At 36.9% G+C, this 23,958-nt stretch overlaps 1 protein-coding gene across 2 annotated transcripts in view; it reads right to left on the bottom strand.

Annotated features, from left to right (window-relative positions):
• dph1 (diphthamide biosynthesis 1) overlaps nt 1-23,958 on the bottom strand; it is a gene marked incomplete at its 5' end in the record, with an annotated part of 131,159 nt that overhangs the window by 89,993 nt on the left and 17,208 nt on the right. For both annotated transcript variants that reach the window (XM_079824241.1, XM_079824242.1), the window contains one exon: nt 11,146-11,209. In XM_079824241.1, the coding sequence (XP_079680367.1) occupies nt 11,146-11,209 (64 nt within the window). The remainder of the gene's footprint in view (nt 1-11,145; nt 11,210-23,958) is intronic.

The raw sequence follows: 23,958 nt of genomic DNA, 5'->3' as shown, positions 1-23,958 counted from the left end.
GGGAAAAATAACCCAGCGTTAAGGAAACAGTGGATGCAGTTTGTTTTTCCGGAGCAGCAGCGGAGTTCTGCAAATGTGTTTGTTTGTTCCCAGTCACGAGTTGAAACCAGAGGCGTTGAGTGAAACTAAATCAAATGTCTGTTTTGTTGGCAATCGGCGCGTAAGTGCATATAATGTAAACAACACAAATGTATAATGAATCGAAAGTTATCCAGGGATAATGCCATGATGTATGTGTGTGTGTACGTGACTCTTTAGCTCCGCCCACTAGGGCTGTGCTCAGAATATCGATACAGCGATACATCGTCATGAACTCCTGACGATGCGCGTATCGATAAAGCAGCTGCCGTATCGATACTGTGTGCTTTTGAATGTAACCAACGCGACGCGAGCAGCAGTGCAAAATATTCACAATGGAGAAGAGGTTTTCAGTTAATGAATGAACGGAGCATTGAAGCCTCACATCCATTAAATAGCAATACTCTTTGTGCTTTGTTGTTATTGATATAAAACAAAGTCTCGGATTTCAAATTACGTCCATTTTATTACGAAATTCAAAAACATAAATACCGTTTTGGCGCTGTGGCGTGAGATCGCTTTGGCGCAGCTCAGCTCTAGAGAAGCGGCCGTGGGCAGCACACGTGAACAGATCTTCTCTTCCGCATTAATACTTAATACCAGTCAGTTATGGGGCAGTCGTGGCCTAATGGTTAGAGAGTTGGACTTGCAACCCAAAGGTTGCGGGTTCGAGTCTCAGGTCCGGCAGGAATTGACGGTGGGGGGAGTGAATACCAGCGCTCTCCTCCACCCTCAATAACACGACTGAGGTGACCCTTGAGCAAGGCACCAAACCCCTAATTGCTCCCCGGGCGCCGCAGCAATATGGCTGCCCACTGCTCCGGGTGTGTGTTCACGGTGTGTGTGTGTTCACTACTGTGTGTGTGCGCACTTGGATGGGTTAAATGCAGAGCACAAATTCCAAGTATGGGTCACCATACTTCACCATACACGTCACTTCACTTTCACTTTTTCACTTTACAGCGCGAAATAAACATGAATGAATATCTGAACATGTGTTAAAAGATAGAGTACAACTTACCGAAATCCGTATCATGTCACATGAAATCACTCAATCAGTGTTTCAAACACAGAAAGGCGCCAGTAAAAGCTTGTAAACAATGTCATGTAACATGTAACTCAGAAAAAATATATATCCAGTGTCCATAAACTCGTTAGTCAGCTAGAAAAATTTACTCTAGAGAGGAGCATTTTGCTAAATATATGTACCATATTCCATATTCATTATAATTTGCAATGTTCTTCAATATTGAGTGCATGTTTTTTTATGACAGACACCATTTAAATGTTTATATTTAAAAAAATATGTATATGATTATGTAATTTGTAAAGTTAATATTATAACTTTATTATAAAAAAACATGTAATTTTGTGTAATTTAAGTGTTTGTACATATCAGTTCCTTTTTACCTTTAATATTATAGTACAACTGACTCCCATAGTTTACAGCATTAGTTAAGAGATTTGTTTTCCCAAATTTGTTTTAGATTTTAGATTTATCATGAGATTTGTTTTACATTCCAAAATGTGCCATGTATTGTACCTTATATATATATATATATATACAAAATAATCAAGAACCAAGCCTTTCCAAAGTTTTTTTTTTATGACAAAAACAAAATCGTTTTCAGTTATCACAACTGTTCTAACACTGGTTATTCAATAAACAGATATTACTGTTACTAAACTCTGTTCAAAAGAAATTTAATTCCAAATTTATCCATAACATGATACGTATCGTATCGTGACGTCAGTATCGTGATGCGTATCGTATCGTGACATTGTTGGTGATACACAGCCCTACCGCAAACTTAATTTATAAATATGATAAAATTAAAGACTCTTCGGAGATATGAAGTATGCAATACTACTCTATAGGTACTCAAGATTAACATGACATTGACAGAAACCGTGTGTGTGTTATGTACCCTTTAAGCTTGAAGTCATGCATTGCCCTGTATAGAAAAACATCAGGCATATTATTTTAATACTTAGACTAGCGCAAATACATTTGCATAAATATTGTGGGCTAGATGGATGAAAATCACCTTGTTCAATATGACTTCGCTGAAAGGCTACATTTGTGACTATATGCCAACATTTTTATGAAACATTATGTGCAACGATCGATACAATAAAAAGCTTAGACCTTTAAACAGGAAACTCGATGAAAAGCCTGTTGCTATTCTGAGATATCGTAGCTGTGAAGGCAGCATTATCAAGAACATAACACTTAGTGACAGACAGCACAGGAGGAGGTTTCTCCGCGCTCCTTAAGGGCCTCTAACATGACGAAAACGGCAGGAGTCTTGGCCCAGTGTTGCGTATATGTTCAATGGGGTTGACATGAGATCCTTTCACTCTTTCCGAATTGGTTGTCGGGTGTATCAAAGTCAGTCTGACGTATGCTCGGCTCTTAAGGTTTGTTGCAGTCTCTTAACAAGCCAAAACTCAAAGCAGAACACCAGATGAAGATGTACTTCTAAACGAGTTAAACAGCAACTCGGTACCACAGAATTCAGTGATTTTTTATTTAACCTCCTGGTAGCGTGACTATATTTAGCTCAGTGTATCATGCTTGGTTTTGTTTTTCATTAAGGGTGGCGCTAGTTAGCCCTGTTAGCCCTGTTTAGTGTCTAGAGAATAGCAAAACAAATAAGCATTTTTATTTTTATTTAGCAATAAATACAGAATATTAAATGTTTATATGGGTTATATCGGCTATAACATGAAAATAAGCATTTGCTATATTTGCCTTATACCATGTTCTAAAAGCATGTACTCTTTTTGTGAAGAAAAAGTACACAAGTGTGAAGCAGAAGAGTAGGCAAGTTTTGGGACATACTACCAAGTCATAATTCTTCCACGTCATAACTGCCATCTTATAATTACATTTCACCATAATCTGCCAGTTGCAGGTCTTTCATGCGAAGCACTCTACTCGTGTTTTTGCACAATAATTATTCACTCAAACCCCTTCATCTAAACCAGCTAAATCTCAAATCCGCCATGTTGGTAGTTTTTTATTTAACACTTTATTTTTGTTTGTAGAGATACTGAATACTATTCAGGATGGATGGTAGTGTATGCACAATGGGACGCAGCAAATTACATATATCTTCAAGAATTGTAATATCGTTGAATCCCTATTATTCAGCGCATTGGTTCTCAATCATGGGGCTGGGGCCCACAAGGGGGCATCAGCAAACCTCAAAAATGGCCTAAAAATGACAAGATTATTTAACACTTGAACTACCAAGGCGGTCATTTTGACTGTTTTTAAATTTTGCAATGTAATAACTTTGTTGAAATTAAACCCATATAGCTATAGTACCCTGACTTTTCCTAAATGTGTGTATATTTTGTTCTAATATTGTTATTTTATTAAAATTACAAAAGACAAAAGATTTCTGAGTATTTCTACCTAGAATGGCCATAAAGGTCAAATTGACTGTACACATTCCATATGGCATACGTCACGTATTATTTCAAAGTTTGCTAGCTTTGTGCCAAGCAACTTTCTAGTTGTTTTTAAATGCTATCGCTAAGCTAAAACGTAGCTTATCCTTTAAAATGTCAGCAAGAAAGAGATTGTCTGGTGCAGAGGTTTTAGTCTTGCTTCTCGCTCTCCACACAAAACGAGGCACCCACCTTTGGGCTTGAACTAGTAGCTCTTACACAATTATATATTATAAAATAAGATTGTAATATGTAGACCAATTTGCGTCCGTTTCATGCTCTCCATTTATTTCAATGTTGTTCGATTTTATTCAAATTGAGGATTTTGTTTGAGGATTTTGACACTTTTTACGGTGATGCCATCATAAAATATGATGACAGACATTTAAAGCTTAATTCTAAAACCTCAATAGAAGCCTAGAATGTAAATATGACATATGACATATGACATTCGGTGTAGTCTAGTATGAACGGTCAGAATGACCACTATGGCCATTGTAGTAGTTATAGAATTCCGATATTTCTAGTGTTAAAACGAATCAAAACAAGCATTAAAATATGCTAAACCAACTAAAATTCAATGTTTCCTGCTTATTGTGATTTACCCTTCTTTTTTGTTACACATCAAGAACCACATCATACTACTTAGAACAATGGGCATATTATTGTAGTTCTGTCATGACAACTCTCTGAATGTTTGGCATGGTAATGAGTATGACCATGTTGATTTATTTGGTCATGGCGGAATAGATCTGCTATTCCTGCTACAGAAGTACGGGACTTGCTACTGCCAATACATACATGACACGCTGCTGAATTACCCATAGCAAATCTACACAGGTGGAGCTGGGGAATATTTAAAGGTTGAGAAGGCAAGCTCATTGGCTACTGATACAGCAGGAAACCAATCAGCTGTGCCCTATAGAGAATGATATGATTGCAAGCATTTGAGTTAAGGACCTATCAGCCTCTGCCATCTATAGTTTCATTACAGAACTTAGTATTTATGCCAAGCTCTAAAATATATTATTGGGTAGAAATCGTGTGTTAAAAAAATAATAATAAAATCCCATCCTGTAAATCACAAACAGTTGGAAAAGTCATGTAAATTCATTGGTTAAAAATAATTTGATCCCTGAAATAGAACTTCTGGAATCCCGAAATGTAATTTCCGTCATTTGAATATTTTTTTGTGGACAATGGGTGGCCTTTTAGTCAAAAAGATTTATCAATACCCAGCCAATGCACACAATCCATCTGTATTTTCCAATCCAAAAGAAGTAGTTTGTAGGTGCAAGTGTATGAGACGCATATGTTATACATTATGGCAATGAAGTGTGTGGGAATCCACCTCTAAGAAGGTGTATGAACCTTTACCCTGTGTAGGTGTTTTCAGGCGAGTTTGAGGAAATGTATATACACTGTGTGAAAATACCTATAAGTTTGAGTGTATTAGATGTGGAAATATAACGTGCTTGTGTGGAAGTGAGGCTGATTGTGAGTGTGCGCGTGAATCAACTGCAGCTTTTGGTGTAATGCATAGCAGCTTGCTCTCATTATAGCTTAAAACTTCATCTTGTTTAATCAGCTTATACTTTGACTAGATTTACACAACCTCTTTTCCTCACACCGACATGGAGCTCACAGTCTATCATCACAGATCACGACAGTGGAGTTTCGAATCTCTAGCTTTCTTCTCGGTCCCAGAAAGACCATTCTAGCTGATTCCAGTACGCAATGTTTCTAATCCATTCTGGTTCAGTCTCAGTCTAATACGATATTGATTTCATCTCATTTTTGGGAGCTGTGCCTATTGCTGTCTTTAGTGTCATGTAACAATTAATCCTTTCCCATGGCCCTGGGGCAGACCAGCATGACCCTGAACAAACTGTAATATGGGGTCACAACATACACATAAAACATCTGACATTGTTTACCTGGTATTAACATCCATTTATACCAATATGATCGAGAGAATAGTTAAGCAAAAAATGTATAGGGTGGGGTGTCCAAAACTTTTGCAATTGGATAACAGGTAAACCAGTCTGGTAGTTTGATCGATAGTGTATATTTCTGGCAGATATTAAGATAATATATTGTTTTGTCTAAAATAAAATTCAAAATGATCGAATCATCTGAGACAGATTAATACTAGATGCATCGGAACCTTATTTTTATTTGTTTGCTTTATTTCGGCCAATCTCTGTTCCAGACTTGCACAAAAACTGCATTGATTTTAGGGCTTTTTTCTCCCATATTTATTTCCGCAAACATTGAATTTAAGATTAACGTAAATCGAATTACTAGTCTTCTCCGCTAGATGTCACCCTCTTATTGGCCTTGCGCAATGTTACAGAGGAGCAAGAGGCGTGCGGCATGTCATTCACATAGACAGTAAAAGAAATGGACACAGCGACCCCATAGGCTTCGACGCAGAAAAGTGAAGTGAATTAGAAGCACTCACTTCCTGATGGCGGAGCGCACTGCGCAGCTTGACGACATAGATGTGACGTGAGCAACCTGTCTGACAGTTGTAAGTCCTCTAGTAGTTGTGCAAAGTGAAATTTGAATCACGTTGTTGAAATATTTTGTCCCGTTGCTTTTGGCTCCCTATGGGCTTCTTCCCTTGCTTCTCCCTTGACTTTATGCCTCCACGTCCCCCCCGATTGCCTCATAGACAGTAAAAGATTGCCTGCGAGCTTCTCCTCCTGTCTATACGGTAATTTCTCTACTGTGCACCGAGAGTCGCGTGGTTATGACGCAATCGTTAGCCTATTTTTTACAAAAACGGCTTCTACAGGGCGATAGTGTAAGATACAAGGTAATGGAGCCTTTTATACATTGTTGCGTTTCTTTAGAAATAAACAATGGTCAAATGGAGTCTTTAAACGCCTTAGATGTTAAGTTATTCGCTGTCAAAGTGACGCCAAAATGAATGGGAGTCAATAGGATGCTAACAGCAGGTGATGGCTTGGTTAGCAATAGCTGCCCCTATGAAGGTACGCTTTCCGGGTGCTGAATTACACCCTTGGTCATTCATTCATTCACTGGTTAAATGGCGGCTTCCGGTGCGTTGACGTTTGTAATGCTGAGGTGAAATGCTACAAATTTGCAGAACCATTTGATGATGAGACATCACTCAGACGTTGCAAGAACAGCCGAACAAACAACCGCTAAAAATAAGATCACATACATGCGAATGCTTGCCTTGCATTATGATCATTAAACTTGAGCATTCACTTAAGCACGTAGCCATTATAGACATTCAAATCAAGTCAATAGACAGCGCAGGACCAATAATTCAAACCTAATAGGTAATAGCTTATATTATAAACAGATTTCCTCAAATAAAAGTTAGTCCACATAAGTCAGCATGTTAAGGTATTGTTCATTACCACGGCAACTAACTTGTGTCCAGGTATGAATGCGCTTCTCGTGTATGAAAAGTAACGAGCGATGATGACGTGCGCGCAGAGGGAGGCTCGGAGAGATGACCGAGCGGCGCGCCCCACAAAGAAAGCACCCATTCACGTTTTTTTGTAGTTTTTTATTTAACACTTTATTTTTGTTTTGTAGAGATACTGAATACTATTCAGGATGGATAGTAGTGTATTCACAATGGGACGCAGCAAATTACATATATCTTCAAGAACTGTAATATCGTTGAATCCCTATTATTCAGTGCATTGACAGGGATTTTTTTATGTAGCATCATTTCACAAAGCTAAAGTCAGACCATGATGTTTTTGCTTTAAATCTTAAATTATAAATTCTATTTTATAAATCAAAACCAACTGCTCAAGCTACTTGCATCTTTGTTTGGATTGTGATTAAAATCCAGTGGTTGCCTCTAGTTTGGCCTGTGATATAGCAAATAAACAACAAATACATATGCTTGAATTATTATTTTTTTTAAATCAGCAAGTGGTATTGGAATTGGCTCACTTGGTTGTAAAAAAAAAAAAAAAGAAAAGAAAAAAATCAGATTCGGCCATGAAAAAAAATAACGATCGGTGCATCCCTGTTTAAAACCAGCTGTAAACAGGGTTTCTGTGATCTGTGGGAATCTACTCAGGTCTCGCATGCTGAACAGCGGCAAAGGCTAATGATGAGCATTTTTTTCAAGCAAGTTTCACGCCTAAACAGCCGGAGCCCTTAATACCAACGAGGAATAAATGTCCTATGCAAGCCAAGCTAAAGGCCCTCAGAGAAACAGCAGATCGAAGAAATCCTGCTGGCAGAGATCCAAAGATGTGGCTGCAGGATTGAGGGGAAAAACATGCAGAAGAGGGATAGAAAGCTGTGGCTGATGTCAGGAGGAGACGGGGGGCTTTCGCAAAGTTAATTAACGGACATTAATTGCCCTCATTAAACACTGACGGGTATTAACAGGTTTCCGAGTGTCTGGACATTTGTGATGCCAAGCCCTGCTACGATGAGAAAGAGGTAGCTCTTTAGCTGAGAGCACTATGGCTCTCTCAAAGCACTTCTCACACACTTAAGTGGACATAGAGACAGCGAGAAAAAGGTCAAAACCCTCATACCATGATATTACTGCCGTTTATGGGACACTATATAGATGATAATACCATGGTATTGTTTAACGTACGTCAGCATACCATTTAAGTAAAATATGTAGAATAACATTCAAAGAAGAAAAGCTGGAAAGATATAGAAAAAAAGAGATATGGCCAGTGTTTATTTCTACAGGGTTTTTCCTCCCACTTTAGTCAGTTTAATGAAAATGTATTTTAAATGTAGTCAGTATTTCATTATGTTATAATTCATTCATATTAGTCTAATTTACAAATTTAGTTGATTAAAATATTTTAGTTATAGCAAATAATACAAATATTTTATATATAAATTTAAATGTATAGTAGTATTCAAAAATGTGGTGGCCAGTAAGACTTTAAAAAAAAATATATAATACTTTTATTCTCCAATGACACTTTTAATTGAACAAGAGCGATAGTAATGACATTTATAATGTCACAAAAGATATACATTTCAAATAAGTAAACTTTCACACAATCCAATCAAAATATCCATAACTGTTCACTTCAACTCACTGACTCTATGCTCAACTCCAAATCGAACCAGTGGCCCTGAGTGAGATGGAACCATTTCAGTCCCATAATGTTTTTGTAATACAGATGAATCCTCTGGGGATGTGGCACTTTGAGTGTGGTTCCCGAGGCTAAACATATCTCTCAATGGAAACGCTCACCCATCTCTGCACAGCTGAGAATGTCCCTCATTATTATTGAGCAGACATCCGGAATAGGACTCTGCTTATTTTGAGGAAAGTGGGAACATACTTTAAAGAAAAAGGTGAAAAATTAATCCCAGGAGATAGTAGGAGAGAAATGAAATAAATAAAAGGAGGTTAGGCTCTTAAAGAAATAGCTGAGCCAAGAATGCAATTTCTGTCATTGTTTAATCAGCCTCATATTGTTCCAAACCTGTATAGCATTCTTTCTTTCGCAAAGAAAAGTCTGCCTTCGCTTTTGCAATGACAATGAATATGCTTTTTAAGGCTTCAATAAAGATGCAAAAGCACCATAAAAGTACCATAGAGTTATGACTCGTACGCAATGATCCATGTAGCTTTGCGTGAGAAGCGAACTGAACATACATCAGTATTCACTTAAAACCTTAGCATTAATCTTTGCTTAAGAGAAGTAGCAATGTTCAATTCATGATTCTTTGAGTCAAATATTTTCAAGGAATCAATTGATCTGACAGGTTCACAAGACAAGTTTTCATGATAGCCATCATTTAAATGTTCATATTTATAACTAGTAGAAAACTGTCATAAAAAAAATAAATAAATAAAAGAGTATAACACTGTTATTATAAAACTATCCTTGCCTGTAATTTAAATGCAAGCAGCCTAGAAATCTGTTAATTTAAACATTAACTGGGGGGTTGTGTTGTTTCAAAAATGTATAGGTTTATAATTCATATATTCACATATTCGGTACATGATTTCCAGTACGGTGCACGTGTGTACCGCGTGCAATCTTTTACAGATAAGATTAGGCTTGTTTTACACGCGGAACATACTTCAATCCAAGTTCCCACATGAACATTAACTATTCTGTCCATTTTATTATGAAATTCAAATAATAAATGCCGTTTTGACGCTCTTTAATATGACGTGACAGGTCACTGTATAGGCGCATCAGTTCAAGCGGCAGCGCAGCACACGAGTGAACGCGATCATCTCTTCCTAGTCAAAGAATAAACATGAATCAACCTCTGAAGGTATGTTGAGGATACATTACAACTTACTGAAACGTATCATGTGTAATCGCTCAATCAGTGTTTCAACAGTGGAAAAACATCAATAAAACAGCTTGTAAACAATGTCACATAGCATTACATTTACCTCAGGCAGTCATTCAGTGTCCACAGCTGGTTAGTTGACTAGAGAAATGAACTCTTTCACTAAATATATGCACTATATTAGCCTATATATTCATTATATTCTACTTGACCTGTTAGTAATGTCTTGATTATTTAATGTATGTTTAAATGAATCTGTCATGAAAATGAAAGCCAGTGTGTATAAATGATTATATTTCAACAACGAATTGGAGAAAAAACATAATTTTATAATTGGATTTAGAAATTATTGCAAAAACCTTATGTGAAGCCTTATGTGAAGTTTACATGTTTGCATGCAATGTGTTCTTTGAGTGTTGATTATTATAAAAAAAAATGAAATAGCAACTGAATTTAGGCTAATAGTTTGGCCTCTGTTGTTAACCTTTAATATAGTAATATGCAAGTAAGGGCTCCCTATATAGTTTACAGCAATATCTTTAAGAAACTTTTAGTTATAATGAATTTAATTTAAGGACAGACAATTTGTTCAGTAAACCACTGTTTAATACAAATAAATAAAAAGCAATTTTATATTTAGTTTTCTCTAAACTGGGACTTCATAACCGAGGTACGTACCGAACCGTCAGTTTTGTGTACTGTTGCACCCCTAGTTTATAAAAAGGTTTAGTATCTTTACCTTATTAAAGAAGCGGCCAAAAAAAACCTCTAAAACCAGCCTGCTAAGCCAGCTATGACCAGGCTGGAAGACCAGCTAAGACCAGCCAACCGCTTAGACTGGTTTAGCTGGGGTTTTTTTTTTAGCAGGGCTATTTGTTGTCACAGCACATTGTTTGCCATTAAGTAGAGCTGCTAGCGCTCATTAACATTAACATTATACCTGATCGAAGTGGGAGGTGTGGTCAGACTCGTTCCTAACCTACACTGGACCACAATTTGTACTTTTGTATGCTGCATGGTCTGCGCAGACTGTAACAAGATGTAATTGAGAAGAATAATGGTTTTGTCCACTTCATGTCATTAACTTGTGAGACCATGATAGCTAGCTTGTGTCTGCAATTGTGTCTAATTTTCTGCTGAGCCTCAGATACGGGCTATGGCGGGGAATGATGATAAGTTTTTTAATGAGCACAGAGGTCTACACTCGTTTAACCAAGGACGTCTACCCTCGTTTAACCAAGGACGTCTACCCAGGCTGGTCCACAGTCCTGAGGTGCACTGCGTGAGGAAGACTGTGTGAGTGTGCGTGGTACCCACCTCTCAATGATGTCAGCGATCACACAGGCAAACATCTGCAGACCCTCAGGCAACTGCAAGGCCACTGCAGGTCAAAGACAGAGAGTCCAGTCAGTGCAATATAATACAATATGAATGGCAGCTGCACTGGCCTCCTACATGTCAGTCTGGCAAATCATGCATTCTGATGTGCAAAATATAAACTAGGGATGTACCATACCAATATGGCCAAAAACAAACCTTCTTTAACACTCCAGAAAACTGGAAATCTTTCTCTTTACCTTTAAATATTTTAGACCACAAATATACTCTACTAAAAATCAACAACGATTTTTTTTACATTCCAATGACAACTTTCTTTTATAAAAGTCTTAAAAAAAAAAAAAACCTTTTACAAACATTTACATTGTTCTCAGATTAAGAATATTGAGTAAAAATAAATAAAATAAATCCACAACCCTTTTTTTTTTGACTAACAAATAAATAAATTCTAAATAAATAATTCAATGAAACATTGTATTTTATTTGTGTGGAGGACTAAAATGTAACAAAATAGTGTGGGATCCCTCTATTTTGCTTATCGGACCGATACGAGAACATTGCGCATTGTTACGAGTGCGACGTAAAGGTGTGACAAATATCTTTCCTAGGTCGCACCGGTGCACCTAACCTCTTGTATCCGCTCAGCTGCCTCTCCATGAACAAAGCGTTTGTTCTCCTTTGACTGAACTCACACTCTCATGGTTGGATCATGTCGTGGTCTGAACCAATCAGAGACAGAGATGGGGCAGGTCTTTGCCTCTGATTGGCTGTGGTCCAGATATTCCTGCTCCTTGCTGTGTGTGTGATTGAAATTGCGACCTGAGCAGCACCAGAGAATCGATTACGGCAATCAGCATCAGCAAACTAAATGCGACGCTGAAGCAGTTTGAGAGTCAATTTCACGGAAGGTGCGTGTGCGTGTGTGTGAGAGAGAGAGAGAGAGAGAATGAACGTGAACTTGTGCCGCCCTAAACTACGTCATTGTCATGACAACTGCCTGTCAGTGTCAGCTCAGATGGCGCGAGAATCAAAACATCTAGGAATAGCTCCATATGTTTGAATATGAAATAGACACTGTGAAAGAGTCCTGTACTCACATCGTCAAGCAAACCAAAAACAAAATCATTGTGTCTAATCATTTGGCGCTGCAAAATTACCCTCAGATACAGTAAATGCTTAACCCAGTCGGCGTCACTACTGTGATTGTGCATTGTTATATTACATTCCAAAAATAATCTCTTTTGAGAACGATATTTGCTGATATATCTATTGTCCTACCCGAAACGCTAACGTAGTATCATTGTTAATTTGTTGTGCCTGCTGCAAAGTAACTTTCTGGCTCTTTGAAAAAACTTCCGACCACTTTTAATCCTGCGGTGATCTATCCGTAATAATTCATAATTTCATTATAGCATTTGTTCCAGCTGGCACAATTTTATTAAGAAATATAAAAAAACTATAGGCTACCGTAGCCTACAATAGCCTATCATTAACGTTACCACATAATATAGCAGGCAGAGGAAATAAAAAATTCTGTATTTTTATTTATTTTGAGTTGTATTTCATTGTTTATTATATCTTTTAAATTAATTTAACACTTTGTTAAAGCCGTAGTTTTAAAATTGTAATGTTCAAAGTATTGTTTCCCTTGATTTTAATTCCTGTGTAACTGCATATATTATGTTGTCATTTAAATAATATATATGAACGTATATGGAGTGTGATAAAAAGGTGACCTTGAAATTGTGGCGCTAAAGGCGACGCGAGCCAGGGGAAATTTTTGGGTGCACCCAAATAAAAAAAGGTAGGCGCACCAGTGCAACCAAGGCAAAAAGTTCGTCTGGAGCCCTGTTAAGTCACATTAACAAATGCGGCCACCAATATAACAAGCCTTCCTATTATAATCTGCATTCTGCAAAATTTACTTTATAAAAGTGTGTCTGTGAACTTCAATTAATTTCAACAGATGTCACTCACTCAACAAATGAGTAGGCTATGAGCCTTTAAAACAATTTAAATATATGTGGAGATAAAAATGCAATACCTTACCTTATGTTCAGCAGTTAATAATGATTTTATGTGTACTGAGACATCTGAACACTACTACAGCAGCTAATTATTTAAGGAAACCACAGTACAATACTTTAGACAGGGTTCTCAACTCTCACGCATTTGGTGTGAGACATGCAATTGGCCTCTGTCTCGCACTTTCACAATGCCAAAAAAAGTCATGCCTCATTATGAGCAACCAGTTTCAATCATGAAATGCAGCCAACAATTTGTACAGAGAAATTAATTGGTTCAAAGAAACAGAGTACTAGCTATTTCTATCTGGAACATTGCTGAGGTTGAACACAAACCTAAACATTTCCATTGTCTCTGAGGATAAACAATGTTCTGCGTATTGCAGCAGTGGTACATTAAGAAATTCTGGAAGATTTGCATTATTATGGTGTTGTTCTCTACACTGTTTGACAATCTCAAAACTAAAATAAGAAGGGCAGAAAATAGCTGTTAATCTAAACTGATTTGTGGCTGTAAACAACAAGGTCTGTAACATTAATAATATAATATAAAATATAATCAGGGATGCAAATGCATCAGGGGTGAAAAAGGTGACAAAGATGCGAGAAAACCAAATTCAAAAGACAATTCATATAGACTCATGAGCTAAATCTGTGCAGATTACATAAACTTCGCCAGCAATTTGAGTGAACATGACTTGTGAAACATAACCTCTCAAATTGCCTAGTGATTTGAAATTGTTCCCCTCCATTTTTTCCTGCATTTGCCGGGTTAAATTTCAAACCCTGTCGTAATGAAATTGCACACAATATCTAATTACATTGTGGTTATGACAGTATAATATAGTAGAGCTCAACTAAAGTTGTATTCATTGGCAAATAGTGATGTTAGTAGAATTATTAAAGTTGTATTTGGAAAAAAAAAAGTATGTTTGATTCGGTGGAAATAATGATAATTAAAATCAAAACCAAAATCAAGTCCAGCCATGTCAGGCTAATTAATAGTCCCAAGCTTTACATATCAATACTCAGGCCAATTAAATTAAGATTATCATAGCACTACTTTACAAGATTATTACGTTAAGGCATGCGGAAAGACCTTGCGGAGATGGCTTTCTTCAGTCGTACGTTCACTCTTTCCAGGAGCGTTGCACGAGCAAAGCCAGGAGCAGGGTTTTTTTGGACAACTGAGAAGCCATGATTCTCATGATTTCATTCAACATGACCCTGTCCAAAGACTGTCCTCTCAGACTAAAAGGTGAGAAGTTTCATCTATGGTAATATACAACACAACATAACAATTAGGTGCATATTCTGAGATAAGTGGTGGTTTATGCATATAAATTTATATGCACACATTCAAGATATACTGCATATAAATCACTCTAAGCAGCTGGCAAAATTGGCATGAAGCATAAATGCGAAGTTGGCACAGTTTCAGACAAGCTAACCATTTTAACAGCTGCAATAACTTGCTTGTCACAGTAAATTTACACCATATCTAAAACAGTGACAAAAGATACACTTTCTATTTCTTGAGAGAACTCAACACCGTGTAAAACAAAAAGCAGTCACTTAGGTTGGAAATACATGTGCGGTTAAATTCTGTGAAGGAGGAATTAAATCAGTGTGAAATTTATGTGCATAAAACAACAGAAATTATCATATGTATGTGGACGTTATAAAAGCAGAGTGGTATACCATTGTTGGACCCGTTACAAATGTCTTAAACTAAGACAAATCAATACATTATCCCTTATTGAGGACACCGACCTGTGGACACTGTCATACAAAGCATAGCTGCACTGTTAAACTCAATTAAATGATAATGATTCAATAAGTGGCTATATTACTAAAACATGCAAAGCTGTTAACTTCAACATATTAACAGTGATGGATATCTAAACATATTACTTTACAAAATTAAAACACAAGATGACATAATACTCTATGCCTAATTTTGGAGATATTTATCTTATCTTGAATAAAATCACTTTTCTAAGGTGACAAATTAACTTTACCTGTTTATCTAATTTTGAAAAATAGCTAAAAGAACAGCTAAAGAGAGATCAGCCTATTCTAGCACCAGTCTAATGAGATCATGTTCTTGCGCTGCACATTTTTCTGAAATAATTGTATCACTGACTGTTTGAATTATGTGGTTGATGAACTTCATAACATTAGACATGTCTAAAGAGTGTGTTTTCTTTTCCTCATTGGACTCTAGCATCATTCTTAGATATGTTGCGCTGTTGTCTTGGAAACAGACTCATGCCCTAAAATTGGATCAGTTACATGTACTATATAGACTAACAAATGAACAGTGAAACAAAGGACTAGTGAAATTTCCAATTATCACCTTTGTACATGTCTATCAGGTCATAATGATGCCATACAAGTGTGACCTATCCAGCTAGGAGACTTTTCTGTCAGTCAATAAACGAGAAAGAATCATACCATATTTCTATTCCATCTCTCTTCATCTACTTATTCAAGACTCTGCTACACTAATAAGATCTTTTAAAATCAAGCCAATATTTGAATATTTTTATATATTACATTACAAATTTCTGGCCTCTTCTCAGTAGTGAAATACATAGTCGCCTACTGTCAGCAGTGTAGTCTGCTGTATGAATTATTTAAATATACGGGATCACTGCAGTAAAATCAATTACAACCATAATAATTCCATCAAAACATGGCATTCCCCCCAGCGTGAGAGTGTTTCTGTCCAGTTTCTGACACATCCGACCAGTGATGCATTCTCCAGTTTTGAAAACATTTGGTTTTCTGTGAGGTATTGAACGTTGTTGCGTGTTCTGCTTAAAGATACCCTCAAAGTAATGTTATACATCTGGTTAACTATATACATAACATAGGTAGTGCTGTGCAAATTGTGAAAATGACTGTGAAAGTCATGAAAGCATCGGTTAAAATGGTTTTAATTTAAGTTGTCTTTGTGGCATGATGAGTAGTGTTTTGCACCAGATGTCATCATTTTCCAGCAAAACGGTGCTTATGAATTTATAGTGGACATGGGGTTACACAGACATATAGCTTTCAGCTATTATTAGTGGTGCTGGTGAAGCAAGGCATCATTATTGTTCTCTCTCATACGATTTCTTAAAGGGGTCATGAATTGAGAAATCAAATTTTACTTGAGATATAATAGGTCATCATGCTATAAGAATATCCTGTAAGTTTCAGAACTCAAAACTTCCTTGTTAGTCCAAAAACAGCTTTTATTGAAACCAAGTCCAGAAAACGGCTTGTTTGTCATAGACAGGTGAAAGACCACCTCTGCAGAAGAAGATCAACGCCTACTTCTATGTTGTTACCACTGAAGCCACACCCGCTGATTCACACTTGACTAGTATAGGTAAATAACATGCGTGATGTTAAAGTCCCTGTAAAGGCAATTCTGAGATTTTTTTCTAAACACATTATAAATGTTAGAAATGTATTGCTGAAACAAATTACAAAGACTGTGAACTATGAAGTACTGAATTCAGAAGTTAGACCGTTAAACAGTTTTTCACCGTTGCTGTGTTCAGGATTTTCTGGGCGGGGCTAAAACAGTGGCTCGATGACACACTGGAGCCACAAAGCCTGGCTCCTCCCCTAACACGATCATAACTAGAGCACATTCGCATCAGTTTGCCCGCTCGATCGCAAGTTACTGTCAGTACTGTTAGTTACTATAGTCTACAACTTACAAAACAGCTTTCAAAACAAAAACGATGATCAAGAAGAGGTGGATTAATTTTGTGAACAGCCATCTTGATGGAGAGCTGAGGATCACCACCGATGCCTGCCTCTGAGTCTGCAGTGACAATACACCGGATCGTTTTACAAACTTTCACCGGAGACAACTGGGATTTACTGATAATCCGCTGCAGAACGGACTATCACCCGCCCCGGCCTTAGTCCTCCCGTCCCGCCGACATCTGGTGCGTCGTGATCATAGATGGTCATGATCAGTACGTGAGTGTTGTCTTGTTTTGCTACGCCAGCTTTCCCACGAGTGGGCGTGGTTTAAGCGCCGCCAGCGGACACACCCCCAGCGTTTGAGAGCAGAGAATGCTGCTCATTTTTTCAAGTTTTTGATAAGCTATTTTATGTACTTGGCGGATTTTTTAATAATTCAAATTTGGCTGGGTGGTTAATAACACATTTATCTGTGGTGTGAGAAACTCAGAACACATGTTTAGTTTTGACTTTACAGGGACTTTAACACTGAATCAAGCAACTAAGCGATAAAATTGCTTTTGACAGAGATTTGCAAAGACTTACAAAATAAAAAAATAAATAAAAATATGCTGTACCTTCTATATTGGATCCGACAGGAACGGCGCAACACATTTATGTGAGTATAAATGTTTTTACTGTTCCACTATTGCTTTGTTAGATCGTAGATCGTAGATATGTACTGATTATGTATACGTGTCTAACCAAAATCACCAGTGACCAGTGATTTCTAATATGTATAAAGATTCACATACACAATCAGATGTTCTTTGTCTCAAAGTTGTTTATCAGTAAGTCAGTAAATCAAACCGGTGACTAAATGGTCAACTTCACATTGTTTCTCTTAGTAGGATGAAAATAATCTGTTGTTCAAACTATGGTTATATTATATATAGAAAGCGATCAAAGAATGTTCCTTTTACAATTGTTGGAGCTGGAGCACTATGTCGTAGACTCATAAATGAGATGTCAAATCGTGCAGCTTATTGAGGAGAGGTGGGTATGGGATCAGAATCCCGCCAAATTTACTGCAGTCATGCATAAAAAAATAATAAGCATGAATCAAAATTTTAAAAACAAATGTGAAAATATAACGCAGAAAACTGAAAAATCAATGAAAAGTTAACCAGAATCACAAACAACGCAGTCACGGAAATAAAAATAATAAGCGTAAATCAAATATTTAAACAAGTTTAAAATTATATTGCTCAAAACTGAATCATGAATTCAAAATTATCTGAATCGCTCACAAAATCATGTTTTCTGCTCTTATTTTCATTTTTTGCATGTCCTTGCTCTTTTCTCCTTTGCTCTTGTTTCCACATTCTGTGCTTGCGGTTTCAAATGTTGCAGTTCAAGTTTCATGTAAATTAGGGGCGGGTCTTAGCATCACCATTGGTCCACTAGTTCTAGATTGACAGCTCATCCTCAAGCCAATCAATTGAAGAGGGAAGTTTACGTCACTCCAATGCGACTCATGCCGCAGTTCAGCCAGCCGCTGTTGAGCTACGAGTGTAACCTCTATCACTATATCTGCAAGGAAATACATTATTGTATTGTTATGAATATAATCTTAGGACTCTATTCTCTTGTATGATAGACGTTTTAGGGGGGTTTCCTCACAATTAAAGCAGTAAAATGAACATGATCACGACTGGGTGCTTACTGACACGAAACGCGTTCACTAGGCCTATAGGAGATGCACGGATGGGCTTTTATTTAATCCGCAACCGCATCACGCACCGTCCGCACCAACGTTTTTTGACCAAAGTTCAAAGCCGCACCCGCCCGCCATCCGCTGATTGTAAAGCCTTGTTGGGCCATGCAAGGCGCTGCTGACGCGAGCAATCGTAATTCAATGGACTGGCCTACATTAAACCTTTAACTAAAATAGTTATTGAACTGTTTACACTGTCATTTACAATAAAAGAGCCTGCACAGCGACAGGAAATAAAAATGAATGCAAAAAACCTGCCTTAGCCTACTGTGACTGAAGGAGCTCAAGAACCGCTCACTGGTAAAACGACGTGCACTCAATCCCTCCAACATGACATTTCTCTGTAGGCTACTTTACTTGTTTAGTTTCATATGTTTAAATTAGGGCTGGGCAAATTAACGCGGGCGATTATTTTTTTCAGTTTAACGCATTAAAAAATATTTAATGCAAATAACACAGCGTCCGTTTTTATATCCATTTTTGTCTAGCGTTACATGATCACGCTCCTATTCATGTAAATGCTTCCAAGCACGACAAGACACAAGAGAACGCGCTGTATGTCAATGTCCTGTGTGTGTGTGTGCATGGGCGTAGAATAAACGTACATTCGTCCCCCGCACTTTTACCGGGTCGCACCGGTCCTAGTCGCCCCGCTCTTACTTTTAAACATTTATGATTATAATCATTGTTGAAAACAGCTGTGGAAATCATGATGCATTTTATTTTTCAGTATTTTTTAATTAATAGAAAGTTAAATGAACAGCATTTATTTGTATTGAATAAAGCATATATAAATATTTTGTTATAATGCCACTTGATCAATTTACTGCATGTTTGATGAATAAAAGTATTAATTTCTCTCTTTTTTTTTATCTTACCACAAATGTTTGAATAGTTTCATGATTTCCACAAAAATGAAGCAGCACAACTGTTTTCAACATTGATAATAATCATAAATGTTTCTTGAGCATCAAATGAACATATTAGAATGATTTCTGAAAGATCATGTGACACTGAAGACTGGAGTAATGATGATAAATTCAGCTTTGATCACAGGAATATTTTTTTTCTTTTTTACTATATATTCACACAGCTGCTTTACATTGGGATAATATTTCACTGTATTACTTTTTTACTGCATTTTTTATTAAATAAATGCAGCCTTGGTGAGCAGGAGACTTCTTTCAAAAACATTTAACAATTGTAATGTTTCCAAACTTTTGATAGGTACTGTATATTTTCTGCCTTATTCAGTGATATTTTTTTTTTTTTACAAAGCATAAAATCCAAGGGGACTTAATGCACAAGTTTTTGTAGTACATAAACCAATCATAAAATTGGCATAACATATAGGGAAAACATTATAGATATTAGTGGTTATTGTTCAGCAGTGTATTTGATATCTTACTCAATTAAAAGCAAGAGATGAGATCAATTAAATCTGTCAATTAGACAGAGGTTTAGAAAAAAAACTGGTATTACACCTGACATTTCTGTCCCCCTCACTTCTGAAAAGATGGCTACGCCCCTGTGTGTGTGTGTGTGTGTGTGTGTGTGTGTGTGTGTGTGTGTGTGTGTGTGTGTGTGTGTGTGTGTGTGTGTGTGTGTGTGTGTGTGTGTGTGTGTGTGTGTGTGTGTGTGTGTGTGTGTGTGTGTGTCTCGATTAGCTGATATGAGTCACACAGACAGGACATTGACACACACACACTCACAGACAGACAGACAGACAGGACATTGACACACACACACACACACACACACACACACACACACACACACACACACACGTGTTTTGCTCATGAACAAACAGTAACAACAACACAGAGAATTTTGAGTATTCTCATATTATGAGTCTTAAATTAGTTCAATAACGTCTTAAATGAACTTAAAGAGTTGTGAGGAAATGAGATCCACGATGTTCGTCAGCGGCCGTTCTTAAAGTGACAGGAGCACTGATGATGCCTGAACAACGGGAACAGAGAAAATTGTAGCTTTAATGATGATTAATCTATATTTGATTTATTATTTATGTAGTTAAGAAAGATGTTTCATAACTGTTAGATTTCTGTATATAGACATATACAGAAATCTAACAGTTATGAAAAATCTTTCTTAACAGGGAAGGCCACAGGTAAAAAATAACATTTATTATAATGGGTTTATGTAAAGATTGTTTTAAGTTCACTTAAATTAAAAGTTGTTTTTTTAAAGCCTAATAAATGTTGAAATTGGCCGCTTTCAGTTATACTGTAATGTAACGTCATTAATGTTCCATAGAGACAGAGATACTGGCCTTCATTCATAAAAAGATGCCATTACAACACATATTTTAAAAAAAGCTGTCTTTAAATTGTTTCTACATTAATTTGGAGAGTAACTGAAATTATTACAATATCAAAATGTAATTTTAAATATTAAAATATTAAAAAATAGAAAATTTTTTGATTAATTAGTTAATTTTTGTAATCGATTCCCAGCACTAGTTTAAATATTATAATGTTATTTTTTTCATTTCATTTAGCCTACGTTGATTATGAAATATGATTATGATAGGCTATATGTAAGAAGACATGGGGGTCAAAAATTATTTCGACCACTTTAAGTTTCGTTAAGTTTTGTTTTGTATAAATTGTATCTTAATTTTAATCAATGTTTTGTCAACCAATTTCGAGGATTTAATCAATAATAAGCAAAATATAGCAGACAATGGCATGGAGGTGCCAGCGCTGCATGAACAACGGCTTAAATGAACAACTAGGGAAGAACCAGCATTACACAAAGCCAGGGCATGAGCTTTAGAAATGAACGGAATCTTCAGAAAGGCGCTCTGACTCTGGAGGAAATATTACCACTCTACGCATTCTCTATACCGCAACGGTCACAATATGACCTCATGTATGTTTTAAAAACATAATTCAACATATAAATATTAAGCCTTTTTTTTAATGGCCACTTAAAGTGTACAAATAAATTACTAAATGCTAAAAACGATCTTAGCCTATACATGTAAATTAACTCAAATTTGCAGCACCTCCACTTCCCGTGCTCCTGCCTATATATGAATAGCCTATATTGTACCCCAGAAAATCAGCAGGGAACCGATCGGCGCACAATGGACAAAAATAAATCGTATCGCACACACGTCGGCCTATTATTTATACGCATTTTCGTGAGATCGTTGCCTTGCACGTCTAATTAATTGGCAAAGTTTTCCGACTATTTTTTCGTTTTCTGCTGTGGATGTTATTGAATTTGTAGAAGTTTAGCTCTTGCTTTCTCTCTTTTAAATGCCTATCCCCGAGTGACTACAATGACTGGCTGTTTTAGGATAGGCCTAGGCTATATAACTAATATCGAAACAAAACCCAGGCAGTATGTACGAGATGTTTAGGCCTCCATAATGTTTCTTATTCATATGTGGTTTCTTATTCATATTCCACCACTGGCTGTGAAAAAATATTTCTTTGGAATGAGAGTGGCACTAACCAACTATTTGGGGTCATGATCATTTGATCAATTTCTGATTAACCTCTCTAAAATGTTGATTGTATAAATTGATATATTTAATAATATATTCATGATTGTAAACAAATATATTTCCATGCACAAACAGTGGGCCAGAGATGCGCGGTTGGCAATTACAGCCGCGGACTCCGCGGATCGGGCGGATGACGTGACGAAAAATAAGATTATAAGATTTTAAATTCGGGCGGGTGGTTCAACCATTCAAATTAATAAAAAATAAAAAAATATATTATGCTTACATTGTTAAATATTGTTGCAGCGCCTGGTAGGCCAAGCAGACCTGCAAGCTAGAAGCCCAGCCCAGCTGTCAGTATGGAGGCAGCCCCATTCTTAAATATAGCCTATCTCATAATTATATTTTATAATCAACGTAGGCTAAATGAAATGAAAAAAAAAACAAAAAAACATTATAATATTTAAACATATGAAACTAAACAAGTAAAGTAGGCTACAAAGAAATGTCATGTTGGAGGGATTGAGTGCACGTCGTTTTACCAGTGAGCGGTTCTTGAGCTCCTTCAGTCACAGTAGGCTAAGGCAGGTTTTTTGCATTCATTTTTATTTCCTGTCGCTGTGCAGGCTCTTTTATTGTAAATGACAGTGTAAACAGTTCAATAACTATTTTAGTTAAAGGTTTAATGTAGGCCAGTCCATTGAATTACGATTGCTCGCGTCAGCAGCGCCTTGCATGGCCCAACAAGGCTTTACAATCAGCGGATGGCGGGCGGGTGCGGCTTTGAACTTTGGTCAAAAAACGTTGGTGCGGACGGTGCGTGATGCGGTTGCGGATTAAATAAAAGCCCATCCGTGCATCTCCTATAGGCCTAGTGAACGCGTTTCGTGTCAGTAAGCACCCAGTCGTGATCATGTTCATTTTACTGCTTTAATTGTGAGGAAACCCCCCTAAAACGTCTATCATACAAGAGAATAGAGTCCTAAGATTATATTCATAACAATACAATAATGTATTTCCTTGCAGATATAGTGATAGAGGTTACACTCGTAGCTCAACAGCGGCTGGCTGAACTGCGGCATGAGTCGCATTGGAGTGACGTAAACTTCCCTCTTCAATTGATTGGCTTGAGGATGAGCTGTCAATCTAGAACTAGTGGACCAATGGTGATGCTAAGACCCGCCCCTAATTTACATGAAACTTGAACTGCAACATTTGAAACCGCAAGCACAGAATGTGGAAACAAGAGCAAAGGAGAAAAGAGCAAGGACATGCAAAAAATGAAAATAAGAGCAGAAAACATGATTTTGTGAGCGATTCAGATAATTTTGAATTCATGATTCAGTTTTGAGCAATATAATTTTAAACTTGTTTAAATATTTGATTTACGCTTATTATTTTTATTTCCGTGACTGCGTTGTTTGTGATTCTGGTTAACTTTTCATTGATTTTTCAGTTTTCTGCGTTATATTTTCACATTTGTTTTTAAAATTTTGATTCATGCTTATTATTTTTTTATGCATGACTGCAGTAAATTTGGCGGGATTCTGATCCCATAGGTGGGATCTGACTTTTATAAGCGATAGGGCGTACAATGTCGCCGCCGGGTGGAAAACGGAGCGAAAAAGTCCCATAGACTTAAAGGACCACTAAAGTGCCTTGAAACGAGCAGCATTATTAAATGTGTTGAGGTAAAATTCACTGAAACAGAAAGACAAGACGGGACATATCGAACGGCTCCACCACTTTTTTTAAATAGCCAATAGCGTTTTGTTTATATCACATCTCGGCCAGAGCAGCTGAGCTCTGTAAAGTTCTCCTCCTAA

Source organism: Gobio gobio (genome assembly GCF_949357685.1).
Source record: "Gobio gobio genome assembly, chromosome: 8".
Lineage (NCBI taxonomy): Eukaryota > Metazoa > Chordata > Actinopteri > Cypriniformes > Gobionidae > Gobio > Gobio gobio.
Note: the sequence above shows the minus strand (reverse complement) of the source record. Positions and strands in the feature narration are given on the sequence as shown.